Genomic DNA, 27,165 nt, shown 5'->3' with positions numbered 1-27,165 from the left:
ATTTTTTGAACTTCTGCAAACCCTGGGATTTCCTCAAGACTTCTGATACCTCCCTCTGGGATGTGGGTGGTGCCTTTGGAGACTACAGAAGGAGCCACATTTGGAGAATGAACTTGCTATTAGCATCTGAGATTCTGCCTTTCTTCCAAGGACTCCATACATTGGGTTGTTCTCCTAGTTCTACTCGAAGAAGACCCACAGGGTTCTCAAATACTTTCCAAGGGAGAGCAATGACAAGTTCAGATGTAAGGACACAAAGTGATGAAACACTGGTACACATACACAAGTGGTTCAGCCCTTAAGACAAACACCCATTCCATGCTGGTTATTAGAAAGTACCCACCTCCTTAAAGCCCCACAATTATCTTGCCTATGCCTGCTGAAGTCCTGTAACACAGCACCGATCAAGTATGAAGCTTGCTTTTTATAGCAAAGGAAGGTGAGAGAAGCCTTTCGCTTACACAGAACTCTACTTCAGATGGGAGGTTAGAAGCAACTGGCTCAGCGCCTCCGACTTTCCTGAACAGGAGTTGGATCTAACGCGAAAATCTCAACTCACCTATGTCGTAGGAGAGCTGCATTAGCTCCTTCCACATCTTCTCCCCTGTCTTGTGAGGAGGTGCTGGCTTGGGATGGGCTTGGGCAGAAGTGGGAAAGGGCTCCAGCGTGGGACAGGCTCGGGGGAAAGGTGTGGAAACTGCTCTGACGTGGAGCAGCAGGCTTGGGCAGGAATATGGCGGGGGTGTGGGGGCAGGGCGTGGAGCAGCGCTCTCAAAGGCTGCAGCTAAACAAACAGGGCTCTGTGTAGGGGTATCACAGTGATGGTTTTCTATCTTTACTCTCCAAAAAAGGAGGTGCAAGGTAGCAAACAAATAGGCTATGATTTTTTTTTAAAAAAACAGCCTAAACCACGATGAAACACCATTGGTAAATGACTCTGACTGATAAAATCCTTCTGATAACAATCGAGCAATCGCCATCCTTCTAAAATGACATGCGGCAGGGCAGGGATATTATTATTATTATTATTATTATTATTATTATTATTATTATTATTATTAATTATGTTTGTTTATACCATGCCCATCTGGCTGGGTTTCCCCAGCCACTCTGGGCAGCTTCCAACAAAAGATTAAAAATACATGGCCTGTGGTCCTCCAGATATTGTTGGACTCCAGGTCCCATCAGCCTCAGCTTCTTTAGCCAGTGGGCAGGGATGATCGGATTTAGAGTCCAGCAGCATCAGGAAGGTTTCCAGCTCTTGCAGGTAGGAAGAGAATTCCACAGCTGGGGTGCCACAGCAAAAAAGGCCATGTGATATAATAGATTTCATTTCGCAGGCAGAAAGCACATTGAGTAAGGCCTTCATGAAAGTCTTTATTTGCTTATGTGGGTTTGTATGGAAGAAGACACTTCCTTAGGTATGCAGCTAGTGTAAACTTTCACAGCAGATAAGCAGGACCTTGCCTCATGAGCAGAAGCAAACAGAAAGCCAGTGAAACGAATGCAACACCATTCTTACCTGCTTTCAGCAACTTACACAAGTTAACTAGAGGGCCACAACATTCTGCATTAGCTCTGCTTTCTTAACAGTAATCAAGGGCAGCTCCACATAAAGTGCACTGCAGTAGTCAATCCCCTATTTTACCAAAGCGTGGTCCTGGTCCTCCAGGAAGGGGTGCAGTTGGTGTATCCATGTAGTTGATAAAAGCTTTCTTCACATCCACTTTCACTTGCGCTTCAGAATTAGACTTAGGAACACTTACTCATACTTTCCTTGTAAATTAAGTATTCAGCTCCCACCCCCAGCAGCTGAATGCTCAGCAAAGCCATGCAAGCATATCCCAAAGTTCCTCTACTTGGAGTCAAAATAATCCTTCCTGATGGGAAGAGGTGGAGACTATCCTGCTCTTGCAAGGTTCACATACACACAAAAAACGTCTGATTATTATAAAGGATTATAAAGGAGCGTCTCCACCTCCATTGTTCTGCCCGGACACTGAGGTCCAGCGCCGAGGGCCTTCTGGCGGTTCCCTCACTACAAGAAGCCAAGTTACAGGGAACCAGGCAAAGGGCCTTCTTGGTGGTGGCACCCGCCCTGTGGAATGCCCTCCCACCAGATGTCAAAGAGAAAAATAACTACCAAACTTTTAGAAGACATCTGAAGGCAGCCCTGTTTAGGGAAGCTTTTAATGTTTAATAGGTTATTGTATTTTAGTGTTCTGTTGGAAGCCGCCCATAGTGGCTGGGGAAACCCAGCCAGATGGGCGGGGTATAAATAAATTATTATTATTATTATTATTATTATTATTATTACTCCAACTGCACTCTCTTCCATCAGGTAGGATTCCCACCAGATTGTGCCACTAACAGCTATTTGACAGGATGCCAATGATGCAGTGATGAGAAAAACGTTTAATTTGTTGATTTCTGCCCAGGAAATAAAGCTGGAAATCTGAGTGCTAACAGTGCATTAAGACCAGGTTTAAAAAATTTTAAAAAATTTAAAATCACTAACAGCAGCACACCCTGTATGCGTGTGAGGGGGGGTGGGTTGTCATTAAGACAGCAATATGTTCAGAGGGGAAATTTAACCAATTTATTCCCTGTCACGACCCTGACAAAAGTCAGCCCTGCATTTCTCTTGGCCTCAAAAGAAGAAAAATCTGTTGACATCAATGGAGGCTCCACCACACCACCCCTGGGCTAATAGTTTGCGGAAGGGGGGGGGGGGAGCTGAGATCACCTGTGAGCACAGACACTTATTTCACAAGTGCTCTGAAACATGTGCTTTTACTATGTGGGAGACCATTCTCTGCCCGCCCCATTTTATCATGTGAGTACCGAGGCAGAAAGTTGCCATGTGGTTATTCATCTGCCTCCAATGTGGTCCTGTGAATCAGCTCACTATAAGAACAGAAGAATAAGAACACAAGAAAAGGTATAAACGGTTTATTGTGCATTTGAGTGGCATAACCTCTTGTTTGAAGAAGGCAGCCTAAGAAGTTTGCCGGCTCAGTGTGGGGTCCCAGCAAAGATTTTGATCATTTGAAGCATTTTCTTTTCGGCAATTTCTCGGTTTGCTGTTGTTGTTGTTTTCAAATCAACAGCCAAACGCGTCCGTCATCTCAATAAGCTGAGTAGCTGAGTGCCATTCAAAACTACCAGCTTGTATGTCAACTCGTGCACAAAGACAGGTGCAGACATGCTTAGAAAAGCCGCACTTAATTGCAACACTCACAGCCGCCTCCTGAGATAAGTGCAGACTTAATACCCATGTTATCTCTCCCCACCCCACCTTCTGCAAATGTAGCTAGCTATACATAATAATTCTTAAAGCCAGGGAGCAAAAGTCAGCCCATGTACTGCATAATGACACTGTTTCCCCTTTGGTACATGACAGATCCACTGTTATAGCACCTGGGGAAGATCTGAATAATCAGGAACATCACAGCATGTCCAGACTGAGGTGTGCTTGCCACACACTTAAGAACATGAGGAGTGCTTTGCTAGTTCAGAGCAATGGCTCCATCCAGCCCAGCTCCCTATCTACTGGCCCAGCCTGGCCGAAACTACAGTCTACCAACACCCTGGCACCTTCGGCTAAGAATCCTTGCATTAGATACTTGCAAGCAGCATGTGGTGAGGATGAGTGTTTATCCCCTGCAATGTACATGGACTCTGAAGCTCCTGTTCCAATCCTAGCTACTCACAGCTTTCCCATTCCCCATAAATTTGCCCAATCTGTGCTGAATCTGCCTAACAGCAGAAGTCCATCTTCGACAGCTCTATCTCAGCATTCCATTGTAATCAGGAGAGGATATGAAGGTGTTTGACAGGTTCTAGAAACATTGATGGATAAAAAGGTAAAGGTAAAGGTACCCCTGCCCGTACGGGCCAGTCTTGCCAGACTCTGGGGTTGTGCGCCCATCTCACTTAAGAGGCCAGGGGCCAGCGCTGTCCGGAGACACTTCCGGGTCACGTGGCCAGCGTGACATTGCTGCTCTGGCGAGCCAGAGCCGCACACGGAAACGCCGTTTACCTTCCTGCTGGTAAGTGGTCCCTATTTATCTACTTGCACCTGGAGGTGCTTTCGAACTGCTAGGTTGGCAGGCGCTGGGACCGAGCAGTGGGAGCGCACCCCGCCGCAGGGATTCGAACCGCCGACCTTTCGATCGGCAAGCCCTAGGCGCTGAGGCTTTAACCCACAGCGCCACCAAACAGGGTGTTTCCTGCAAGTGGAAATTAGGTCTACGACTTGCTCTGGAAGGGATTGCACTCCTCCAGAAGCAAGAAGTTCATAATCTGGGAGTATTCCAACTTGTCACTGGAGTCTCAGGTGGCTTTGTGGCTAGAAGTTATTAAATTATTATTATTAACAACAACATGATTTATATCCTGCCCGTCTGACTGGGTTGCTTAAGTTGTTCCCTAGCTACAAATACTCCTAGAATGGGATAGCCTGGCTTCAGTTGTCCATGCCCTAGTCCTGCTTGGACTACCGTAATATGTGGGCTACTGTAATGTGGGGCTGCCCTTGAAGACAGTCCAGAGGCTGCCGCCAGTGCAGAATGAGACTACAATCGTAACTTGGATTTCAAACTCCCAAACAAATCGGCTCCCAAATGATCAAAAGCCGGAAGCGAGTGTTCTGGTTTTTTAATGTTCTTTTGGAAGCCAAACATCTGACGGGGCTTCCGTGGCTTCTGATTGGCTCCAGCAGCTTTCTGCAGCCAATCAGAAGCCGTACTTTGGTTTCTGAACGTTTTGGAAGTCGAACAGATTCCATTTGACTTCCAAGGTATGACTGTACTAGGTTGGTAAGTGGAGCAGCCTGATAAGATCATATGTCACAGGCTGCCAGTGAATTACTGGGCCCAATTAAAGATGTTAGTAGTAGCATATAAAGCCCTAATTGGCTTGAGACACAAGTACCCAAAAGACCACCTTCCCCAGTATCAACCATCTCAGACCCTAAGTTTGGCAAGTGAAGCTTTTTTGGTGGTGCTGCCCAGCTGGTGTTGACCCGTGACAGGGACTTTTTGGTGGTAGCTCCCTGCTTGTGGAATTCCTTCCCTAATGGTATGTTTTTGTCTTCAACATTATTAACTTTCCAGAGGAATCTGAAACTATTCCTGTTTACTCAGGCGTTTGGTGGCTGAAGAACTCCAATCCTGGCAACCCTGAGATCACTGCATGAAATAATCTTAACTTTTTTTTGGAATGTTTTTTAGATTAGATTAGATTAGATTAGATTAGATTAGATTAGATTAGATTAGATAAATTTATTGTCATTGTCCGTATATACACAGTATACACAACAACGAAAATCAAACACCCAAGACCGGATTCACATACACATTTGCACGTATCTCCAACACTCTCATCCTATTCAGACATAATCTATTAAAACATACATAATCCAGAATATAACACAACCTATTAGAAGCATAAAGGTAAAGGTAAAGGTACCCCTGCCCGTACGGGCCAGTCTTGACAGACTCTGGGGTTGTGCGCCCATCTCACTTAAGAGGCCAGGGGCCAGCGCTGTCCAGAGACACTTCCGGGTCACGTGGCCAGCGTGACATCGCTGCTCTGGCCAGAGCCAGAGCCAGAGCCAGAGCCGCACACGGAAACGCCGTTTACCTTCCCGCTGGTAAGCGGTCCCTATTTATCTACTTGCACCTGGAGGTGCTTTCGAACTGCTAGGTTGGCAGGCGCTGGGACCGAGCAGCGGGAGCGCACCCCGCCGCAGGGATTCGAACCGCTGACCTTTCGATCGGCAAGCCCTAGGCGCTGAGGCTTTAACCCACAGCGCCACCTGCGTCCCGATATTAGAAGCATAGCATAACCTAAAACCTATCTCATTCCTTACTACTCACTGCTTGCTATTTCTTACAACTGGCCTGAGATCATTGTTTAGTGCAATCAGAGCTCTTGGATAGAAACTATTCAGAAGGCGTGTGGTTCGTGTTTTCATTGTCCTATATCTTCATTGTCCTATATCTAAACAGTTTTAAACTGTTTATAGATGTTCTTAACTGTTTTAGAACTGTTTTTAAAAAAATTGTGGATGTGTTTGGTGTCTTGGGTTCCTTTGGGAGGAAGGGCAGGACAGAAAGTCAATAAAAACAGATACAAGTGTGTGTCTTCCCCCAAAGAATCCAGGGAACCATAGCTTACCCTTCACAGTGCTACAATTCCCAGCACCCTTAACAAACAACCATTCCCATAATTCCTTGTGGGATGCCATGTGCTTTAAATGTATACTTTCCTGAAGAAACCAGAGGCCTTTTCTCCTGGGCATGGTCGGCCAACTGGTGCCAAAGAAGGACAGAACTTTTTTTATGTATGCTACAGCAGCAGCAAGAATACTCATCGCAAAGTATTGGAAGACACAAGATCTACCCACCCTGGAAGATTGGCAGATGAAATTAATGGACTATATGGAATTGGCGGAAATGACTGGCAGAATCCGAGACCAGGGAGAAGAGTTGGTGGAAGAAGATTGGAAGAAATTGAAAGATTATTTACAGAAACATTGTAAAATTATTGAATGTTAAAATGATGTTGGAATGAAAAGAAGTGGTCTTAGCAATAAGGTTAAAAGGAATATGTAAAAAGGGATTGATATTAGATGAAAATTCGAAATCATAATATGTGAAGACAATGAATCAAGAGAAAATAGAGAAGGTATGGATTTGCTGAATTAAATATTTGAATTGGAATACAAAAAAGGGAGGTGTGAGGAAGTCATGAAAATAAGTAAATGAACTGTATGATATTGAAAGAGGGATTTGTTTTTTAATTGTTTTTGGTTTTCTTAGTGTTTGTATTTTTTGTGTTTTCTTTTTACTATTTTTGTAATCTTTTTCTTGTGGAAACTTTAATAAATATTATTTAAAAAATAATAATTAAATGTATGGTATGCATGCAGCCAGGTATGTATGCAACAAAATCTAGATAGTTGCTCTTCGGGTAAGGTAACAGCATCTTCAGAAAAGGGAATTGGAAATGGGAAGTGGTTTAGGGAGATGGTGTCCACTGCTTCTCAATCCCAAATTCTCCCCACCTCCCCATACCCCAGACTAGTGGTCTTCCAAATGCATAACCTAAGCACATTCCTTCTGGCACATACATATACAGTGGTACCTCGGGTTACATACGCTTCAGGTTACATACGCTTCAGGTTACAGACTCCGCTAACCCAGAAATAGTGCCTCAGGTTAAGAACTTTGTTTCAGGATAAGAACAGAAATCGGGCTCCGGCGGCAGCGCGGCAGCAGCAGGAGGCCCCATTAGCTAAAGTGGTGCTTCAGGATAAGAACAGTTTCAGGTTAAGAACGGACCTCTGGAACGAATTAAGTACTTAACTGCCTCTGAAGACAGTTCGGAAACTTCACCTGGTGCAGAGTTCGGTAGCCAGGTTGCTCACCAGTGCAAGACAGTTTGAACATGTTACACCGATCCTGGTCCAACTGCACTGGGCCCAATTCAAAGTGCTGGATTTGACCTATAATGCTTTAAACAACTCAGGATCACAATACCTCCAAGACCACCTCTCCCCATATGAACCAATCTGGACCCTGTGATCTGAGGCCCTACTTTGTGTGCCTCCTCCACAAGAGGTCCAGAGCATGGCAACCCAAGGACAGGCCTTTGCTGTGGTGGCTCCCCATTTGTGGAATGCTCTCCCCGAGGAAGCCCACCTGGCACCTTCATTACATAACTTTAGGCATTTCTCTATAAACAGGCCTTTGGCTGATTAACATTCTATGGCCTTTTAAATGTGTTTGTGAGAGAGGAGTTATTGGTTTGCCTTTGTTTTGTTATGTATTTTGTGTGGTGTAGTGGTTAAGAGCGGTAGTCTCGTAATCTGGTGAACCGGGTTCGCTTCCCCGCTCCTCCACCTGCAGCTGCTGGGTGACCTTGGGCCAGTCACACTTCTCTGAAGTCTCTCAGCCCCACTCACCTCACAGAGTGTTTGTTGTGGGGGAGGAAGGGAAAGGAGAATGTTAGCCGCTTTGAGACTCCTTAAAGGGAGTGAAAGGCGGGATATCAAATCCAAACTCTTCTTCTTCTTCTTCTCGTTTTGTATTTTTATGCTGTGAAACACCCTGTGATTTTGGGATGAAGGGCAGTATACAAATTTAATAAATAATAATAATAACAACTGCATAGTGTGTAGCTAGGAGCTGGGCAATTCTAGAAAATAGGTTTGTAAGTGCTTCTCGGTTATCCCAGGACTCGTGGGTCAAAATCAGTTCTAGACGCCTGAGTCTCCTCTTTTGGCTGCCTCCATTTCCTCCTTTAAGACTCTCCATAATGTCTAATTCTTCAGCAAAGACAGTCCCGCATCTCCATGCAGTCGAACTGCATGCAATCTTACTTGACAGTAAGCCACACTGAAAAATATATCCCGCCTCGTGTGTTAAGATTCTGCATTGAGACCCTGCTGTGATACGAACCAAAAAGTGGCTATACTTCAAAATTTGCAGTCTGAATTTTGCACTGCGGTCCGCCAGCCAAGTCAGGTGTAACAACATACATATGCTAGTATAAAGTGTACTCGTAAGTGGATGCATTAGTGAAAACGGCATACGAACATGCATTATATCAGGAGGAACTGCTTTGCAAAAACATGCATACAACACTATATACAAGAAGATTGTGGACAGGAATTGAGAAACAGAAACTGACAAGCATCCCTGAGTGCCCTGCAGCCTTGTCCTCAGAGAAAACTCAGTAGTGGTCAAAATTAGAAGTCCATACCCTCCAACATTTCTCCAATGAAAATAGGGATGAAAGCATGTGAAAGTGCAAGTAGATAAATAGGTACTGCTCTGGCGGGAAGGTAAACAGTGTTTCCATGCGCCGCTCTGGTTTCACCACAAGCAGCTTAGTCATGCTGGCCACATGACCCGGAAGCTGTCTGTGGACAAACACAGGCTCCCTCGGCCAATAAAGCGAGATGAGCGCCGCAACCCCAGGATTGTCCACGACTCGACTTAACGGTCAGGGGTCCCTTTACCTTTGAGGAAAAGTGGGACATTCCGGGATCAAATCAGAAACTGGGATGAGCTCTGTAAATCCAGGACTGTCCCTGGAAAACAGGGACACTTGGAGGGTCTGGAAGTCCAGAACAAGAGTGGCAAGTAGGTGCATCTCCTCCTCCATCACTTGTGTGAAAATGTGTATTGCATCCTAGCAGTCAGTGCCTCCTTTTGCTAACCAAGATGAGGGCCCTTTCCCATCAGCTCTTCACAGCTCCGTCAGCAGATGCTTCAAGGCAGCAGCCTCTGCACAAGTGAGTCAATAAACCTCCCATGACTCAGCATGACTGGATCTTTTGCTCTGGTAAAAGAGAGTGTAGGAATCCATCACACCTCTCTAGAACACCCACACTTAAAAACAAATTGGTCTCAGTGCAGGGGAGAGAGGGAGCTGTGTGCTATGTATGAGCCAGTGGCAAGGCTTGCAGCAGTTTCAAGGTACTTTGAACACCTATGAATCCAGCCAGGCCACATTGGCACCTGGCAGAGAGCAAAGCCAGGAAATTTGACAAAAAAGGTGCAGGTGGTGATAACGTACTCTTTGTTGGTTTGTTGGCAAGTTTTCAGGCTACACAGCACTCTTTTTTCAATGGAAGAATTCTGTGCAGCTTCAAAACTAGCTTCACCAGCATTATCAAAATAAAAACGGAGGCCTCTGAACAAAAATGCAGTGATCAGAAGAATGCCGCTTACACCGCCTCCAGCTGACAGCCCAGATATAAAGGGGAATAGGCAGGAAAGGGGGCGTCAGGACTTGCCAGCAGATCATATGTGGGAACCTCAAATCAGAAGTTTTTGCTCTCTACTTCCCATTCCATATTCAGCCTATGAACATGACTGATTCTGCTGATTCCGGCAAATGATGAATGCAAGGCTAATCGCACAATGAGCCGAGGGAGCAAGTTTACTCAGCGCATCGTGCACAGAATAGGAAGCAGGGCACATGGCAAAGCAAGCAGGCAGACACAACTTTGCTACAGGGCAAAGCTGATCCGTAGCTCAACGGAGACAGAGAGCTGCATACATTTCCGCATAGGAGAGAGTAAGGCACAGTAAGCAGAGAGGTGCGTTCGTCCCTCTCCAGCCTTTGTCTCCCACTCCATTGTTTACCCTATTATCTGATTTAGACTGTAAGCTCCTTGGGAACTGAGACTAGTCTGCCTATGAAACTCTAAGAGGTGTAATGTTTGATGACATTGTAGAAGTAATACAATGAATGAAAGGGAAAGAGTAGACCTCACCAAAGCACCATCATCAGTTCTGAGAAATACAGTTCAAGAAAGATCTACTAGGAGATGGGTGCCATGGCCTTATAACCATGGCTTTAATTTGTGTCTATGCCATGAAAAGTTTCCCTTGCTTAATTTCTTTGTATGTCGTGCATCCGGTAAAAGCTGCATGGGAGCAGGGCAGATAGGAAAAAAGTAGCAGCCCTTGCTTTTCTTCATCAAGTTTTTGGGGATCTCTGGTTCTCTGACTAAAACAAGCCCCAGCTTGTTGGTCAAGATGCAAACTGAAGGAACCTCAAGGCTCCCCATACCACTTTTTTGTGGGGCTCAGAAGTGATCCAATCACATAGCAGAACTTTTAAAGTGCATTGAGGTCCTCAGAGGCCCTAGGACAACAAATCTATTTAAAAAAGAATAATACAGTACCAGGCTTTTTGCAGTATGGAAAGTGACAGGTAGATGCATTGAAAATGAACAAATGCATTGGATGCATTGGAATGAACAAATGGTTAGCGGGAAGATGTGCTAACACCCTGAAAGCAAATCGGGATGACTGTCCATTGTTGTATTTCTTCCCTGCAAACAAACCAGGACAAATGCAGAATAAAGACCAGACGCAGTCTAACTTCTGCATAAGCTTTGTGCAAGCAAATCAGGTTGTACATGCAACAAGCAGGGTATCTGGAGGGGTCCCTCTGTCTAATGATGGAGCTGCTGTCTCATCTGTCTTGGCTTCCATACAATCCCCATAGAACCACGCACACAAATATGCCTCATTCCACCTCTCTTTGCCCCTCTGTTATAGAACCATAGAATTGTAGAATTGGAAGGGACCCAAAGGGTCATCTACTCCAAGCCCTTGCAATACAGGAATTTCAGCTAAAGAATCTCAGACAAACACACACACACACACACATACACACACACACACCCTGCGCTTCAGGGCAATAGCATTTCCAGGCTTACAGAACCAGAGTAAAAGCAAGAATAAAACTGGAGGATAATCAATCAAATAATAAGTAACAGAAGCATCTGTTATCACAATTCTAGCAAAGGTGGGGTAGTGTTAAGAATTAGCAGAAGCATACATGCAGTTAACCATTTTTTCAGTGCTCAGAACAACCCTGTGGGGTAGGCTAAACAGAGAGGGGCTTGCTTGCTCAAGGCCATCCTGCGAACAGGACATGAATTTAGGTCTCTCTGGTCCAGGTCCCAACACTCTGATATGCTTAGGATGTACTGCTCAAAACCTCTAAGGTCAGAGTCGTGGACAATAGAGCCCCATAAGTAAAGCCTAGTTGGTGGGCATATTTTTGTCCCACAAGCTACACTTTTTCTTCTACAGGTACCTCCCCGCAAACTCACCCCGGAACTGTGCTTATTCCAGCAAGTTTGATGCCGTTGAGCCACTGAAACTGACCACACTACTCACATGTTCATTTCTCATGCAAGGCCACAGGACCAAACCTGCAAATTCTGCCGCCTTGCAGCTGGAAACTCCGTAACTGTTTTAAAGAAGGGGCTGTCACACAGGTACCAAATCTGATCGTCGTTCAACCCAGTTTTGCTCCTGCACTCTTCCACAGCATTGACCTCTTGACCCAAGCATTTTTAGATCTGCTCCTGTTTTTTTGTTTGTCCCCTCCCACTGTACACTGAGGCAGCTAGAATCTGAGTAGGCATCAGGTACAGGAATCTGCTCATTTCCCTCCCTGAGGGCAGGGAAGGGGGACTTGTGGCCCTTCAGAAGTCATTAGACTCCAGCTCCAGCTCCAGCTCCATTGGGCCCTGTCAGGGTGGCTAACAGTCAGGTAGTCAAAACAACATGCAGTGGTACCTCGGGTTAAGAACTTAATTCGTTCTGGAGGTCCGTTCTTAACCTGAAACTGTTCTTAACCTGAAGCACCACTTTAGCTAATGGGGCGTCCTGCTGCTTCCGCACCACCGCCATGTGATTTCTGTTCTTATCCTGAAGCAAAGTTCTTAACCCGAGGTACTGTTTCCGGGTTAGCAGAAGTGTCTGTAACCTGAAGCATCTGTAACCCAAGATACCACTGTACAGTAGAATCCTATAACTGTAGAGCCGAAAGGGACCGTGAGGATAATCTAGTCCAACTCCCTGCAACGCAGGAATCATAGAATCATAGAATCATAGAGTTGGAAGAGACCACAAGGGCCATCGAGTCCAACCCCCTGCCAAGCAGGAAACACCATCAGAGCACTCCTGACATATGGTTGTCAAGCCTCTGCTTAAAGACCTCCAAAGAAGGAGACTCCACCACACTCCTTGGCAGCAAATTCCACTGTCAAACAGCTCTTACTGTCAGGAAGTTCTTCCTAATGTTTAGGTGGAATCTTCTTTCTTGTAGTTTGGAGCCATTGCTCCGTGTCCGCTTCTCTGGAGCAGCAGAAAACAACCTTTCTCCCTCCTCTATGTGACATCCTTTTATATATTTGAACATGGCTATCATATCACCCCTTAACCTCCTCTTCTCCAGGCTAAACATGCCCAGCTCCCTTAGCCCAGCTCCCTTAGCCGTTCCTCATAAGGCATCGTCTCCAGGCCTTTGACCATTTTGGTTCCCCTCCTCTGGACACGTTCTAGTTTGTCCGTGACCTTCTTGAACTGTGGTGCCCAGAACTGGACACAGTACTCCAGGTGAGGTCTGACCAGAGCAGAATACAGTGGCACTATTACTTCCCTTGATCTAGATGCTATACTCCTATTGATGCAGCCCAGAATTGCATTGGCTTTTTTAGCTGCCGCATCACACTGTTGGCTCATGTCAAGTTTGTGGTCAACCAAGACTCCTAGATCCTTTTCACATGTACTGCTCTCAAGCCCGGTGTCTCCCATCTTGTATTTGTGCCTCTCATTTTTTTTTTGCCCAAGTGCAATACTTTACATTTCTCCCTGTTAAAATTCATCTTATTTGTTTTGGCCCAGATCTCTAATCTGTCAAGGTCGTTTTGAAGTGTGATCCTGTCCTCTGGGGTGTTAGCCACCCCTCCCAGTTTGGTGTCATCTGCAAATTTGATCAGGATGCCCTTGAGTCCATCATCCAAGTCGTTGATAAAGATGTTGAATAAGACCGGCCCCAAGACAGAACCCTGTGGCACCCCACTAGTCACTCTTCTCCAGGATGAAGAGGATCCATTGATGAGCACCCTTTGGGTTCGGTCAGTCAGCCAAATATGCTGCAATCCCATAGAGGGCACAAACTTGCAACCTTGGTGTTATCGGCACCATGCTCTAACCAACTGAGCTAGTCAGTCCAGTCTAGAGACTATTCTGGGGAAAGAGATTTACCTGCACCTCCCCGCTGAAACTGCTGACAGTGTTTGCAGCCTCCTTCCCCTGTGCTGAAATAATCTGACATTCCAGAAGAGCTGCTCTCCTACCCTGCCAGACCCAACAGCCCTGTTACCCAAGTCTCCTTTTCCTACAGACCATGTGCCATCAGCCAGTGTTGCCATCCGCATTTCACACCCTTCTTTCCTCCTGTGGCTGCAAACTGCTGATAGAGATCTCCAATCTCTTAATCTCAGAGTCATGGGGTTTCAGCCCCACATTGGGCAAAAGATTCCTGCACTGCAGGGGGTTGGACAAGAAGACTCCCACGGTCCTTTCCAACTCTACGATTCCATGATTCTATGACCCTGGAGCTGCAGTGCAGAAGGAGGCATTTAAATGGAAGGGGAAAGTGGTGTGCAGTAGTCCCGTGGACAGTGGCGTAGTGTGGGGGGTGCAGGGGGGCCGGCCGCACCGGGCGCAACATCGGGGGGGCGCGCTTGCCGCCTCTGGAGTCGCCGAAGAGCCTCGGGCGCAGGCTGTAGCAGAGCCCCATGTCTCGCGGAACCAACGAGCTGTGCGCGTGTCCGGGCTGAAGGCGTCCGGCAGGCAGCGGCTCTCAGCGCTTGCCGCAGGCCCCGCGCGTCAGGACCGCGGAGGGCGCGCCAGGCAGCCCCTCCTCACAGCCCCGCCACTGCTGCTGCAGCTGCTGGGCCATGTTGCATTTTCCTCGCCTCTCTGCCCTCCTCCTCTGGGCAAGCGGTGTTGTTTGGGCGGCAGCGCCAGCAGCAACTTGCCTCAGATCACCTGACACGGACCCGCCACCGCTGCCGTGGCTACCTTACCGTAAATACCCCAGCCCAGGCAGCAGCAAGAAGAAGCTGGCAGCGGCGGCAGGTTAGGAGTTAGGGGCGCAAATTACTTGCCTTGCCCCGGGTTAGGGGGCGCAAATTACTTGCCTTGCCCCGGGTGCTGACAACCCACGCTACGCCGCTGCCCGTGGAGTCTAGCTAGGCAGACTGCTATGGGCCACATTGAGTACAGTGGTACCTCGGGATGTGAACGGGATCTGTTCCAGAGCCCCATTCGCATCCCGAACAGAATGTAAGACGCGACAGCGCGTCTGCGTGTGCAGGGGTCGCATTTCGCTGCCTCCGCACATGCGCATGACGTCATTTTGACTGTCTGCGTATGCATGAGCAGCGAAACCCGGAAGCAACGCGCTCCGTTACTTCCGGGTCGCCACAGAGCGCAACCCAAAAGTGCTCAACCTGAAGCGTATTTCTCCCGAGGTATGACTGTGTACAGCAAAATACCTGATAAGTAAATGGCAGACGAGTCCCTCGTCTCAAACATCTGATTCAGGTATGCATACAAAACATTGTAGATGCTCCTGTCACATTGAGGACTGAATATGAGGATGCGGCAAATGTGCATTTCTCGAGATATTTGTCATGCAGGTAGGTGGAGGTGGCTACAGCTATGCTCCCGCGCATGTGTGTATGAACAGTAACACTACAACGCTGGATCAAAGTGAATATTCACCTAACTGGGCATTTTCTTCCCATAATAGCAACTGGCAAGATGCTTCAGGATATGCAAGGCAGGAAGGCAACAGACCTTTCCTGTTGTCTGTCCTCAGCACTTGATACTCATAGGAGTAACAGAATTTTAGAGTTGGAAAAGATCTTAAAAGATCATCCATTCTAGCCTGCAGCTCAATACGGAAATCATGCAACTACAGTGCCCCTAAGAGATGAGCATGCAGCCTCTGCTCAAATGCCTCCCCAGTGAAGAAGAGCCCATTTGTTCTGCTGTCGAAAAAGCTCATCCCACTGGGAAATGTCTCCTTGTGTTTTACTAAAAGCTGTTCCCCTGTGATTTTTCACTGGTTCTACTCTTGCCCTGTGGAGCAACAAAGAACAAGTCTGCTCCATCTTCTGCATGACAGCCTTTCAGATATTTGAAGGCAGCTATCATGTCTCCCCTTAATCTCTGGCAGCCTAGGGTGCCTCTGATCGCATGGAGCCACTTTAGCGTGTAGCTAATATGACAAGTGTGTTTGCCACAACATATTGCGTGACGCCACCCTGTCACACTGAGTGGCATCGCAACAAGCGTAATCCTCTAATCCCCACAACCTTTGTGCATCCAGATCATATACAATATTACAATGGGTGATAATCCAATTGCAGTTGCTCCCAGTCAAAGTACCCATTTAGCATTCATTCTGATTTGTTTGCAGGAAAGTTATATGGGGCCAGCTATTTATTTAGCATTCATTCTGATTTGCTTGCGGGGAAGTTATACAATGCCACCTCAGGTAACTGTTATCCCACAGTTTCCCATCACATCCCTTACTGCAAAAAGTCTGGTGGTTTTGCAGCTCCTATCATTCCTTAGCCACCTTGCTGATGTTTGAAGAGAGTTGAGGTTCCACAACATCTGCAGTGCCAAAGGCTCCCCACACTTGCCTTATCAAATTATCCAATGGATCAGGAAAATCCAAATTTAGCAGGAGGGAGGTGTGGGCTGCGGTGTGAACACCACACTCGGAAAGAGAGCCATGAGCAACTTTAAATCCACACTAAACTCCATTGTAGGATGAGGCCCTAGTGACTGGAGAAGAAGTGAGTATCACATTTTTCCAGCAACAGACTACCATGCAGAAGAGCTGTCTTGGGCCCTCCTGTCCTCTCCCATAACAACAACTGAGTGACAACTGCAAACCAGTTCAACCTTGTGAGTAATTTGGGAACATCTGATGGTGAAGCACTCCTGAAGCTAAGCAAGTGTGGAACGGATTGGTGCCTTGAGTAGGAAGACTCCTGAAGCAAGTTGGATTGATCCATCCATCCGTCTGTCTGTCTGTCTGTCTGTCTGTCTGTCTGTCTGTCCGTCCGTCCCTCCATCTATTCTAATCTATCCAGTGCTGTTTTTCTAGTAAAAGAGTTGCTGTAACTCACCATGAACACCTCCTTCGTTCTCTTAGAATGGCGATGGTGCCCACCTGAGAGGTGCCAGAACTGATTTCAGGCTGGAAAAAAAAGTCCTAAAATTATCTACACACATTGAGGAATAGCCCTTGGACAAGATGGTTCCCATATTTTGCCACAGCAAGGCGCTCTCTGCTGGGGCGGAGTCGTTTCTTCAAGCATGACAAAGGCAAAACAAAGGCATGCAACTTGGCTGCTGATGCTCACTTTTGTCACAGGTCCAAAAAAGGCAGGCAGATCAAAGGGAAAAGGAAGGAGCCAGACCACATGGGTCGGAGGCACCTGGTAAGACATTCTAAGGAAGTGAAAAGCTCAGGGAATGTGGGTGTGGCACTCCCAATCAACTGGGGAGCAACCAAATACACACACAAAGACACAATCCTGGTAACCCACTGGCTGGATTGATTCAAGCCAGGAATGTCTGGAGGAGGAGGAGGAGGAGGAGGAGAATGAGACAGGGATCATTTCGTCTAATGTATAGCTTTTGAAGTTTTCCAATATGGCTTGTTTACCTCTTTCATTTTTTAATGAGAAAGTTTTCCAATGAAATGGTTAAAAGGCGGGGGGGATGCATTGAATGGAAGACGGCAGGACAGAGGTTTGCCACTGAAGGTAAACTGACCTCAGCATAGCATGGTTTATTATAAACAACATCATGGAAGCACTGAGTGGACAATCAGGCATCATTGTGCAGGAGAGAGAGGATGAGATGGACTCTCAAGCAGTCTGGCATAGATCCTAAGGGACATGGCTATTGGGTGGCTCTTTGGGCATCCCTGGGAAAGGTCATTCCTTTTATTATTTCATCCACATGATCACTCTTTCTGCATTCCTGAGTTGGCATGGAAAAGGTGTGGGATAACCGGTTTGCATGCCCACTGTACTCCTCTCCAACACAACGGATGCACTGCTTAGGGCTCCTACCATGTGGACAGTATGGGTAATATTCAGCCAAGCTTTGCACAGAGTAGACTCATTCAGATGAATTAACATGGCAAAGTTAGCTCCATGGATTTCAATAGACCTACCAAGAATAAAACTTAGCTGAATACCACCCAATATGTACATTTCCCACCCTGCTGTGACCCATTATTGCACCATACATACAAATTTAGTTTCAGACATCAAAATACATAATCTGAGCTCCCCAGTTGTTTGATTTTAAGTTTCTAGTCCACAAGTTTGCAGACAGCAATTTGAAAACACAGGTGAGTAGGTGTCATCTTGTGGATTCTCAGAAACCAGAGGGAGAAATGGGAAGAACTGCGGATCGTTTTCTGCATAGCATTTTGCCCATGGCTAGCAGAAGAATTACTCATTACATACATTGCCTTTTGGGGTATAATTTGTTTCTATCAGTAAATTCTGCCCAATGGGAAGCATATGTAAAATATTTAATGTGTGTAACATCCTGAAGTTGGCTTAAAGTTCAGGTTTTAGGTGTGGCTGAGTGCAGAATTCTTACATTGTCTTGGCTCAATATATTTTATTTTTTTTCAATAGATTTTTATTGAGATTTTAAAGGTTACAAAAAGAAAAAAGAAAAAACATATTTAAACAGAAAAAAATAAAAATACAGAACAATACAAGAACAAAGGAAAAAAACGGGGGGGAAATGCAGGTAATTAAAGAGAAAAAAAAACAAATCAATCCTTTACATCTTTCTTTCCTTTGCTTATTTCCTTGACCTCCTCACACCTTCCTTTTTTGTATTCTAATTCAATTAGATATTTCAGCAAATCCTTTCCATCTTTATTTCTATCCTAATGATTTATCTTAATATACTATAATTTTACATTCTGTTCTTTCACCAATTAACAACCCATTTTTAAAGGTAAAGGTAAAGGTAAAGGTACCCCTGCCCGTACGGGCCAGTCTTGACAGACTCTGGGGTTGTGCGCCCATCTCACTTAAGAGGCCAGGGGCCAGCGCTGTCCGGAGACACTTCCGGGTCACGTGGCCAGCGTGACATCGCTGCTCTGGCGAGCCAGAGCCGCACACGGAAACGCCATTTACCTTCCCGTTGGTAAGCGGTCCCTATTTATCTACTTGCGCCCGGAGGTGCTTTCGAACTGCTAGGTTGGCAGGCGCTGGGACTGAGCAGCGGGAGTGCACCTCGCCGCAGGGATTCGAACCGCCGACCTTTCGATCGGCAAGCCCTAGGCGCTGAGGCTTTAACCCACAGCGCCACCTGCGTCCCGTAAAAAAAAAGGATTTTTACTTAATCCTTTATATCATTTCTGCTAAAACCACATTACTTCATTCCAACATCCTTCTAACATTCCTTAATTTTACAATGTTTCTGTAGATAAACTTTAAATTTATTCCAATGTCTTGGCTCAATATAAACACAGCTTGCTGCTTCCATGAACCCCTATTAAAAAAACCCCTCCAATGTTCTTTCTCATAACTGGAGCCCACAGGTTGCTAGGACTCATGAAGGTGATGTTGGATGCTATCTTCCTGAGCCTCCACCTCTATTTCTGCTCCAGCCCTTGACTTTTAAATATCTTACACCAAGATGCTTCTCTATTTTCCCTGTTCCCGATGTAGCTTGTGACTTTGAGGCGTCCTCCGAGCCTCACGTCCCATTGGCAGAGGGAGGTTGGGTTACAGTCGCCCGGGTGGGGATTCAGTTTCTGACTCCTAGGCCTGAGAAGGGAAATGCTTCCCAAGATGAAAGGCACCAATTGCCTTTCTCAGCCCCCGCCCCCCCCAAAGCCTTGGCATGGTTTCTGCCATCTCTCTTCTGGGGTTGATCTCTATGTGTCTCCCATCTGAGCAGACTCCTCAGTCTGGATGCTGAGATTCCATAGAAGGGAAGAGGTCCTCTCTAGGTATCACTGCCTCTTGGGTATTTTCGAGCTGTTCACTAATTTGCCTTTATCAGTAGGGATGGCACAGAAATTCACTTCACATTTAAACAAACCAAACGTCCCAAAACATTACGCAAACTAAAACCCAGCTTTCAAAATTTGCACTTTTCTGAATTTTGCAATGTTGTTCTCCAGCCAAGTAAGGTTTATGAAAATGCTTCATATTTTTATTTATTTATTTATTTATATTTATACCCCTCCCTCCCCAGCTAAGACCGGGCTCAGGGAGGCTAACAACCAATAATAAAAACAAGTTGATTAAAATACAATTTAAAATACAACATTAAAACATTAGGATGCAGCCTCTTCACAGGAGGAGAAAGGAAAAAGAAAGAGGGGGAGGGAATCAAACTGATTCTAAGCCAAAGGCCAGCTGTCCCAGAAAGAAAGCCAAACATAGGCAATAAGGTGCACTGGGAAGCATAGCCTCGATGCCATAGGAAATTCGGAAGCATGGTCAAGGCACACTCTGGGGCTGCCCTTGAAGACAATCTAGAACTTCCGCCTAATGCTAAAAGCATCACCCTATCTCCTGATGAGAGAAGACAAGGGGGAACATGCAACAGCAATTCTCCTGCATTTGCACCAGCTTCTTCCAGACACAATTAAAGGTTTTTGGCTAGTGTTACTTATATGGCGCTGTGGGTTAAACCACAGAGCCTAGGACTTGCTGATCAGAAGGTCGGCGGTTCGAATCCCCACGACGGGGTGAGCTCCCGTTGCTCAGTCCCTGCTCCTGCCAACCTAGCACGTCAAGGTGCAAGTAGATAAATAGGTACCACTCCAGCGGGAAGGTAAACGACGTTTCCGTGCGCTGCTCTGGTTTGCCAGAAGCGGCTTAGTCATGCTGGCCACATGACCCGGAAACTGTACGCCGGCTCCCTCGGCCAATAAAGCGAGATGAGCGCCGCAACCCCAGAGTCGGTCACGACTGGACCTAATGGTCAGGGGTCTCTTTACCTTTACCTATAGCGCAGCCTGTGATCTTTGGGGATGGACAGCTCCACCTATACGAACACTCTCGCACACCCCCTTCCAGTTTCCTTAGGAGGGGTAGGAGGGGGCTAAGCCTTCCGCCCCATCCTCTCCGGATGCTAGATCAAGGGGGATTTGCTTCCCTGCCCTCTGGAATTCTCTTTCAGCAGGGCCTGCCTCAGCCTGTCCCTCCTGCAACTTCAGAAGGCAGGTGGGGGTAGGGGAAGCTTTCTCTCGGAGCAAGCTTTTGGGCTGTGAGCCGGCTTGCATCTAAGCTCTCTCCTCTGAAAAAGGTTTTCGTTTGGTTTAATGTGTTATTTTATTGTATTGGCTTATGTATTTTAGCACGCATCGCCGTGGGCTATGTAAGGAGCTGATAAACGCAAACACACTCCCTAAAACAAAATCCTTTAAAAAAAATAAAAAAATCATAGTAACTGCTGAGCAAAACGGTTGGAACAGGCACAGAAAAGGAAAGGAAAGAAGCGAGGAGTCCAGTGCTTTGCTATGTCTAGATGATATATAGTCCCCAAGCCAGGAAAGATTTGGTCTCTGATTTGCTCTGCTGCAGAAAGTGTGGGTATGTTTTGCCTGGGGGAAGAGAGATTAGCCCCGCTCAGATATCTGAAGGACTGTCACATAGAAAATGGGGCAAATTTGTTTTCTGTTGCTTCAGTGGGTTCAATGGGTTTGAATTACAAGAAAGGGGATTTTGACAAAAGATTAGAAAAAACTTCCTGAAGGTATGAACAGTTCAGTATCGGAAAGTTGCAGGCTTTCCTTTGCTGCATGTTTTCAGCAGAAGCTGGACAGCTGTCTAGCAGGGATGCTGTAGCAGAAGATTTCCAGCAACACTGGGGGGACTGGACTAGGTCCTCTGCAATAACCTTACCAGCTCCAATATGCTGTTCTGTGTCATGCATAAAGACAGAAATCAGGTTTTATACTGATGAAAATTGCTCCGCTTGGCAGGCAGGGCAATCTGATGTGCAGCTGAGGGTACAGCTTATGCCAAGCAGACGCCAATGGCACGCCACTAACTGGCCTGTGCCACAGGTCATACGGCTTGGTTGCCTCTTGGCCACAGTCAGTGCTTTTTTTCTGGGGGTACGCATACCCCTAAACATTTTGTGAATCTTTGTACTTTTGTCCATTTACTGTACAGTCATACCTCGGGTTAAAGTTGCTTCAGGTTGAGCGTTTTCTGGTTGCGCTCTGCAGTGACCTGGAAGTAACAGAATGCGTCACTTCTGGGTTTTGCCACTCACACATGCGCAGATGCTCAAAATGATGTCATGCACATGCGCAAAAGCGGCAAATCACGACCCGAGCATGCGCAGACACAGGTTGCGTTCGCTTCAGGATGCAAACAGGGCTCCAGAACGGATCCTGTTCGCATCCAGAGGCACCACTGGACAGTGGTGCCCCGCAAGACGAACGCCTCGCAAGTCGAAAAGCCCGCTAGACGAAAGGGTTTTCCGTTTTTCAAGGCGCTTCGCAAGACGAATTTCCCTATGGGCTTGCTTCGCAAAACGTTTTCGAAAACGTCTTGTGAGTCTTGCGATTTTTTCCGCTTTTTTCTCCCTTTTTCTAATCCGCTAAGCCGCTAATAGCCGCTAAGCCGCTAATAGCGCTAATCCGCTAAGCCGCTAATAGGGTTGCTTCGCAAGACGAAAAAACTGCTAGACGAAGAGAATCGCGGAACGGATTCTTTTCGTCTTGCGAGGCACCACTGTATTTATTTCCCCCGATTTGAACTATAAAATGTTAATTTTCTTGAGTCAAAATGAGAGTACCCCTAAACATTTTTTTAGGGGGAAAAAGCACTGGCCACAGTGCTCAACCAACCCTGTATAGTATAAGATTGCTGGTAACACATCGGTGCATGTCTGCAGTAAAAACTGGCACCTGCAGCTGTGCATGTGTTTGTTCATTGTTGGAGACATGTAGAAGAGAGGAGATAAGCAAGAGCCCTTTCCTCATCCTATTCCCAGAAAGAAACAGAGGCTGCAGAAGTAGGGAAGATTCTGTCAAAGGATGCGGCAAAGATCCCTGGACATGTGTTGATAGGTCCTGTGGCTCATAGAATTGTAGAATTGAAAGGAACCACAAAGGTCATCTATCCCAACTCCCTGCAATGCAGGAATCTTTTCGCCCAATGTGAGTCTTCAACCCATGAACCTGAGATTAAGAGTCTCATGTTCTACTGACTGAGCCATCCCAGCAGTCATCTTTTAAAGAAGAGGTGCAAGGGCTAATATCAGCTTAGAAGGCATGCCCTCTGCACATACTCAGAAACACTCTCTCCTTCCTATGAGACAGGCTGAAAGTTGACGTGAAGAACAGGGCTTAAATGAAATAATGACTGGGTAAAAAAGGGATCAGGGGCACGGGTGGTGCTGTGGGTTAAACCACAGAGCCTAGGACTTGCCAATCAGAAGGTCGGCGATGCGAATCCCTGCGACGGGGTGAGCTCCCGTTGCTTGGCCCCTGTTCCTGCCAACCTAGCAGTTCGAAAACACATCAAAGTGCAAGTAGATAAATAGGTACTGCTCCAGCGGGAAGGTAAACGGCGTTTCCATGTGCTGCTCTGGTTTCCCAGAAGAGGCTTAGTCATGCTGGCCACATGACCCGGAAGCTGTACTCCGGCTCCCTCGGCCAATAAGGCGAGATGAGTGCCGCAACCCCAGAGTCATTCACAACTGGACCTAATGGTCAGGGGTCCCTTTACCTTTAAAAAAGGGATCTCTCCTAAAACAGGGAAATCCAAGACTGGCTTGGAGGAGCAGATTCCCCTATTCCTCCCTAGGGCGTCACTGCATCTTGCCCTGACGCCTCTGCCTGCTGCAGTGCACATGGGGTTACTCAGAGGCACCCAAGAGCCAACTCATTTTGCAGGGTAGTTTTCCACCAACTTGCCCTGAGATGCCGGTAGCGGGGGGAGTCACCCACACGACCACCCCCAAGCAGGCTCCGCTGCCGACCTTGCGGGGAAGCTCACGTTTCCCATTCTCCCGTAACATTAATAATGCAGGCCGGGCCGTGTCGTGCTCAATAGCTTGCTGCTAATTTGCTGTTCTATCCTTTTGTGCACCGGCTGAACGGGACTTTAATGGATGTAATGATGAGAGGCGGAAACCTGAGAGCCGGATCCCAACCCAGCCGTGCCGCCAGCTGCGTGGCTCAGGAGCAGGGCACGCCACCCCCCTCCGCATTGCCAGTAGGGCGAGCCTTAGGTTTCCACGGGATCAGGGAAATTTGACAAGGCTTCACCTCCTGGCCGACCCTCCCTTCCGCCCCCCTTGCACCTTCTGGTGTTGCTTGTCCCAAGGACGCCTTCTGCTCTACCCATGTGGCCTTTCTTTCCAACAGCAAAAGAGGACCAGGTGGGAAGCCTGCATCCGCATCCCATAGGGTTCCTGCTCCAGGCATATGTCGCAGGCCCTCTGGGCAAGGGAAGCGAATGGTTAAACATGTAAGGCAGGGAGGGCTATCCTGGGTGGCACTCAAGATGCTGCTGGATGGAGGTGTCATCAGCTGGAAGGCCCAGTGGTACCTGGAAGGCCAAAGTTTCCCCACCCTTCCCTTGCTGTGGCTAAGCTGTGTGGTCCTCCAGGGGTTAGAATCATAGAATCATAGAATCATAGAGTTGGAAGAGACCACAAGGGCCATCGAGTCCAACCCCCTGCCAAGCAGGAAACACCATCAGAGCACTCCGGACATATGGTTGTCAAGCCTCTGCTTAAAGACCTCCAAAGAAGGAGACTCCACCACACTCCTTGGCAGCAAATTCCACTGTCGAACAGCTCTTACTGTCAGGAAGTTCTTCCTAATGTTTAGGTGGAATCTTCTTTCTTGTAGTTTGGATACATTGCTCCGTGTCCGCTTCTCTGGAGCAGCAGAAAACAACCTTTCTCCCTCCTCTATGTGACATCCTTTTATATATTTGAACATGGCTATCATATCACCCCTTAACCTCCTCTTCTCCAGGCTAAACATGCCCAGCTCCCTTAGCCGTTCCTCATAAGGCATCGTTTCCAGGCCTTTGACCATTTTGGTTGCCCTCCTCTGGACATGTTCCAGTTTGTCAGTGTCCTTCTTGAACTGTGGTGCCCAGAACTGGACACAGTACTCCAGGTGAGGTCTGACCAGAGCAGAATACAGTGGACTACAACTCCCATCAGCCCCAGCTGGCATGGCCAATGTCCCGGGATGACAACGCTTTATTAGATTTCTTACCTACCCTTCACCACGAGGTCCCAGGATGGTTTACAGCAATTTTAAATTGCAATATTAGAAACAGTTAGGACAAATCCTAGTCAAGAGAATAGGGCGAGTCTGGAAATATTGTATTACAAGTGTCAAAGATGGAGGAGAAGGGGAGGTGGATCTTTAGTATACAGTGGTACCCCGGGTTAAGTACTTAATTCATTCACTCCCACCCCTGTTATAAGCAAATCCCCATCTCTCAGCCTTGGTCCCTTTAGGCTACAGGTAAGAACCATGATTTGATTAAATTTGTGGGGGCCAGTGGTTCTTTAGGATTTCATTAAGGCAGAGCCGTGAAACCAGTCCCCGCCACCTGTAGCCTAAAGGGACCAAACCACTTCCAGCCCCCCTGTCATCTGAGCAATGGGGAAGAAGAGGCTGAGAGATGGGGATTTGCTTATAACACAAAAATCAGACAACAGCAGCCAGAATTCTCTATGCACAAAAATGAAAGAAGAAGTTCCCACCAAAGAAGAATGTGTAAGTAAGGTGGTGGACTATGCAGAAATGGCAAAGTTAACAGCCAAAATAAGAGAATCTAATGATGATTGCTTTGTGGAAAAATGGAAGCCCTTTTCAGACCATCTAATATCATAGTTTGATGTACTCATGAGGCAGATTTGAAATATGAGCAACAGAAGGAATTAGAGAACACAGTATCAATGTGTTGGTATAATAAATAAAAGGGATTGTGTAGTAGAGACAGGGGGAGAATTAAACCACCATGGGAAACGGGGCAGGAAGTTGAGAAAAGTTAAATTTATTATGTATTGAAGCATATATGTCAAACTTTTGAAAATTCAATTTAAAATGATTACAAAAGAAACCCCAGACATATTTGTGGGGTGATGCAACTCACGACACAAAAACATGCAAATCTTTAGCCCTTCCTCCCTGCCTCACTCTCACTACAGACGCTTTGAGTACTTGGGTCCTGTAAAATGTACCGTATTTTTCGCTCTATAACACGCACCCGACCATAACACGCACGTAGTTTTTAGAAGAGAAAAATCCGTAGGCATGCCACCCATAGGCATTCCCTCCATAACACGCACAGACATTTCCCCTTACTTTCTAGGAGGAAAAAAGTGAGTGTTATGGTGCAAAAAATACGGTAGTCATTTCTAATGTGGCTATTGTGATAAAGTGATTTTTTGGAGGGGGGTACAAGGGACCCTAGGTAGGTCTCTGCTTATGGGATTGTTGTGAGGAGTACCGAGGTGGTTTTTTAAAACACAAATGCTCAGTATTGATAATCACGAGATTGAAAACATACAGTGTGATTTCCCTTGCAAGTCACTAACCACAACACATTCTCTCCTAGCACCTGGGCCTCAGAGCCAGAGGCTGTAGCTTCCATGCAGAATTAGTCCCAGACAGCGCCTCTCTTTAAGAGACAATTGTAGCACAGCGGCTAGTATGTTTGTTTTGGACACAGGAAACCTAGATCTCTGTTTGGATATTAAGTTCCATCGGTCTCCAAGCAGAAGAATAAGTGGGCACAGAGCTGATCTGAGAAATGGCAACCATCACAAACCAGTACAGGAACATTTTAGCCTAGCCGGACACTCTGCTATTGGTCTTTATGGAAGCTATCCTTGAGCAAAGGAATGTAACAGGGAAACTCCAGCGTGAAACTGAATTACAACTTACCCCAAAGTTCCAAAAGTTCATTTCGGTCTGAACAGCAACAAACGATTTCCTCAATGCCTATAGGACTTAATTTACTCAACAATGCTAAGACAACTGTGTTAGTTTATATTTCCGATCCTGGACTAGTTACCTGGCCACCCAGGTAACCAGTGTTTGAAACGCCCCCCACTTTCAGCTACTCTCTGAAGACTGAAGAAGAGACCCTTTTAAAAATATTAGGGGGTTGGGCAGGGGAAGGACTAGACCACGTAAAAAATGAATATTTTAGATGCAGTTCATTCATTTTCAGCTTTGTATTCTTGTTATAAAAAAGCGCCCCTAGGCATTCCGTTGTTGTGCCCATAACCTAGGTTTAAGGTGCCGTTTAGCTCCTAGTTTCATATCTCATTTTCTAACACTGCCTATAACTCAGCACAGTACTTCATGCATCTGATAGAATGGGTGTCGGCAGAGCCAGAGGAAAAAGTGTTCTGGATTAACTAATCCAGAAAAAAGACTGTTCTGCTTCAATTTTCAACATGACTACTTCAGATCAAAATGCCCAATCCTGTGTAGATCTATGCAGAAGTAAGCTTCACAGGGTTTACTATCAAATAAGTATATGGAATATATTGGCTTGTTTGTTTAGTAACACAGACCAACACAGCTACCATTCTGGAAAGCAAGCAGAAGTTATTCCTGTCTGACTTCAGCATCTATATCTATATAGATATTTTTATTTATATACTAACCTCTCGTAAACTGTCAAGGCAATGTCTAGCAATATAACACAAAAACCATTAAAAGCAGTACAGAACTATCAATAAAATGAACCATCTTTAC

General features: G+C 46.4%; 1 protein-coding gene across 4 annotated transcripts in view; it reads right to left on the bottom strand.

The window, feature by feature from the left end:
- ZNF385A (zinc finger protein 385A) overlaps positions 1-27,165 on the bottom strand; it is a 207,413-nt gene that overhangs the window by 159,224 nt on the left and 21,024 nt on the right. The window contains exon 1 of one of the 4 annotated variants that reach the window (XM_079966764.1): positions 560-810. The exons of 1 other annotated variant lie outside the window; for it this stretch is intronic. In XM_079966764.1, the coding sequence (XP_079822890.1) occupies positions 560-596 (37 nt within the window). In that variant the 5' untranslated portion in view covers positions 597-810. Of the gene's footprint in view, positions 1-559; positions 811-27,165 lie in introns of those variants that run through there. 2 more of the 4 variants (XM_079966761.1, XM_079966767.1) reach the window with 2 other exon arrangements.

The sequence above is a fragment of the Podarcis cretensis genome (genome assembly GCF_951804945.1).
Source record: "Podarcis cretensis genome assembly, chromosome: 2".
In the NCBI taxonomy this organism is placed as follows: Eukaryota; Metazoa; Chordata; class Lepidosauria; order Squamata; family Lacertidae; genus Podarcis; species Podarcis cretensis.
Note: the sequence above shows the minus strand (reverse complement) of the source record. Positions and strands in the feature narration are given on the sequence as shown.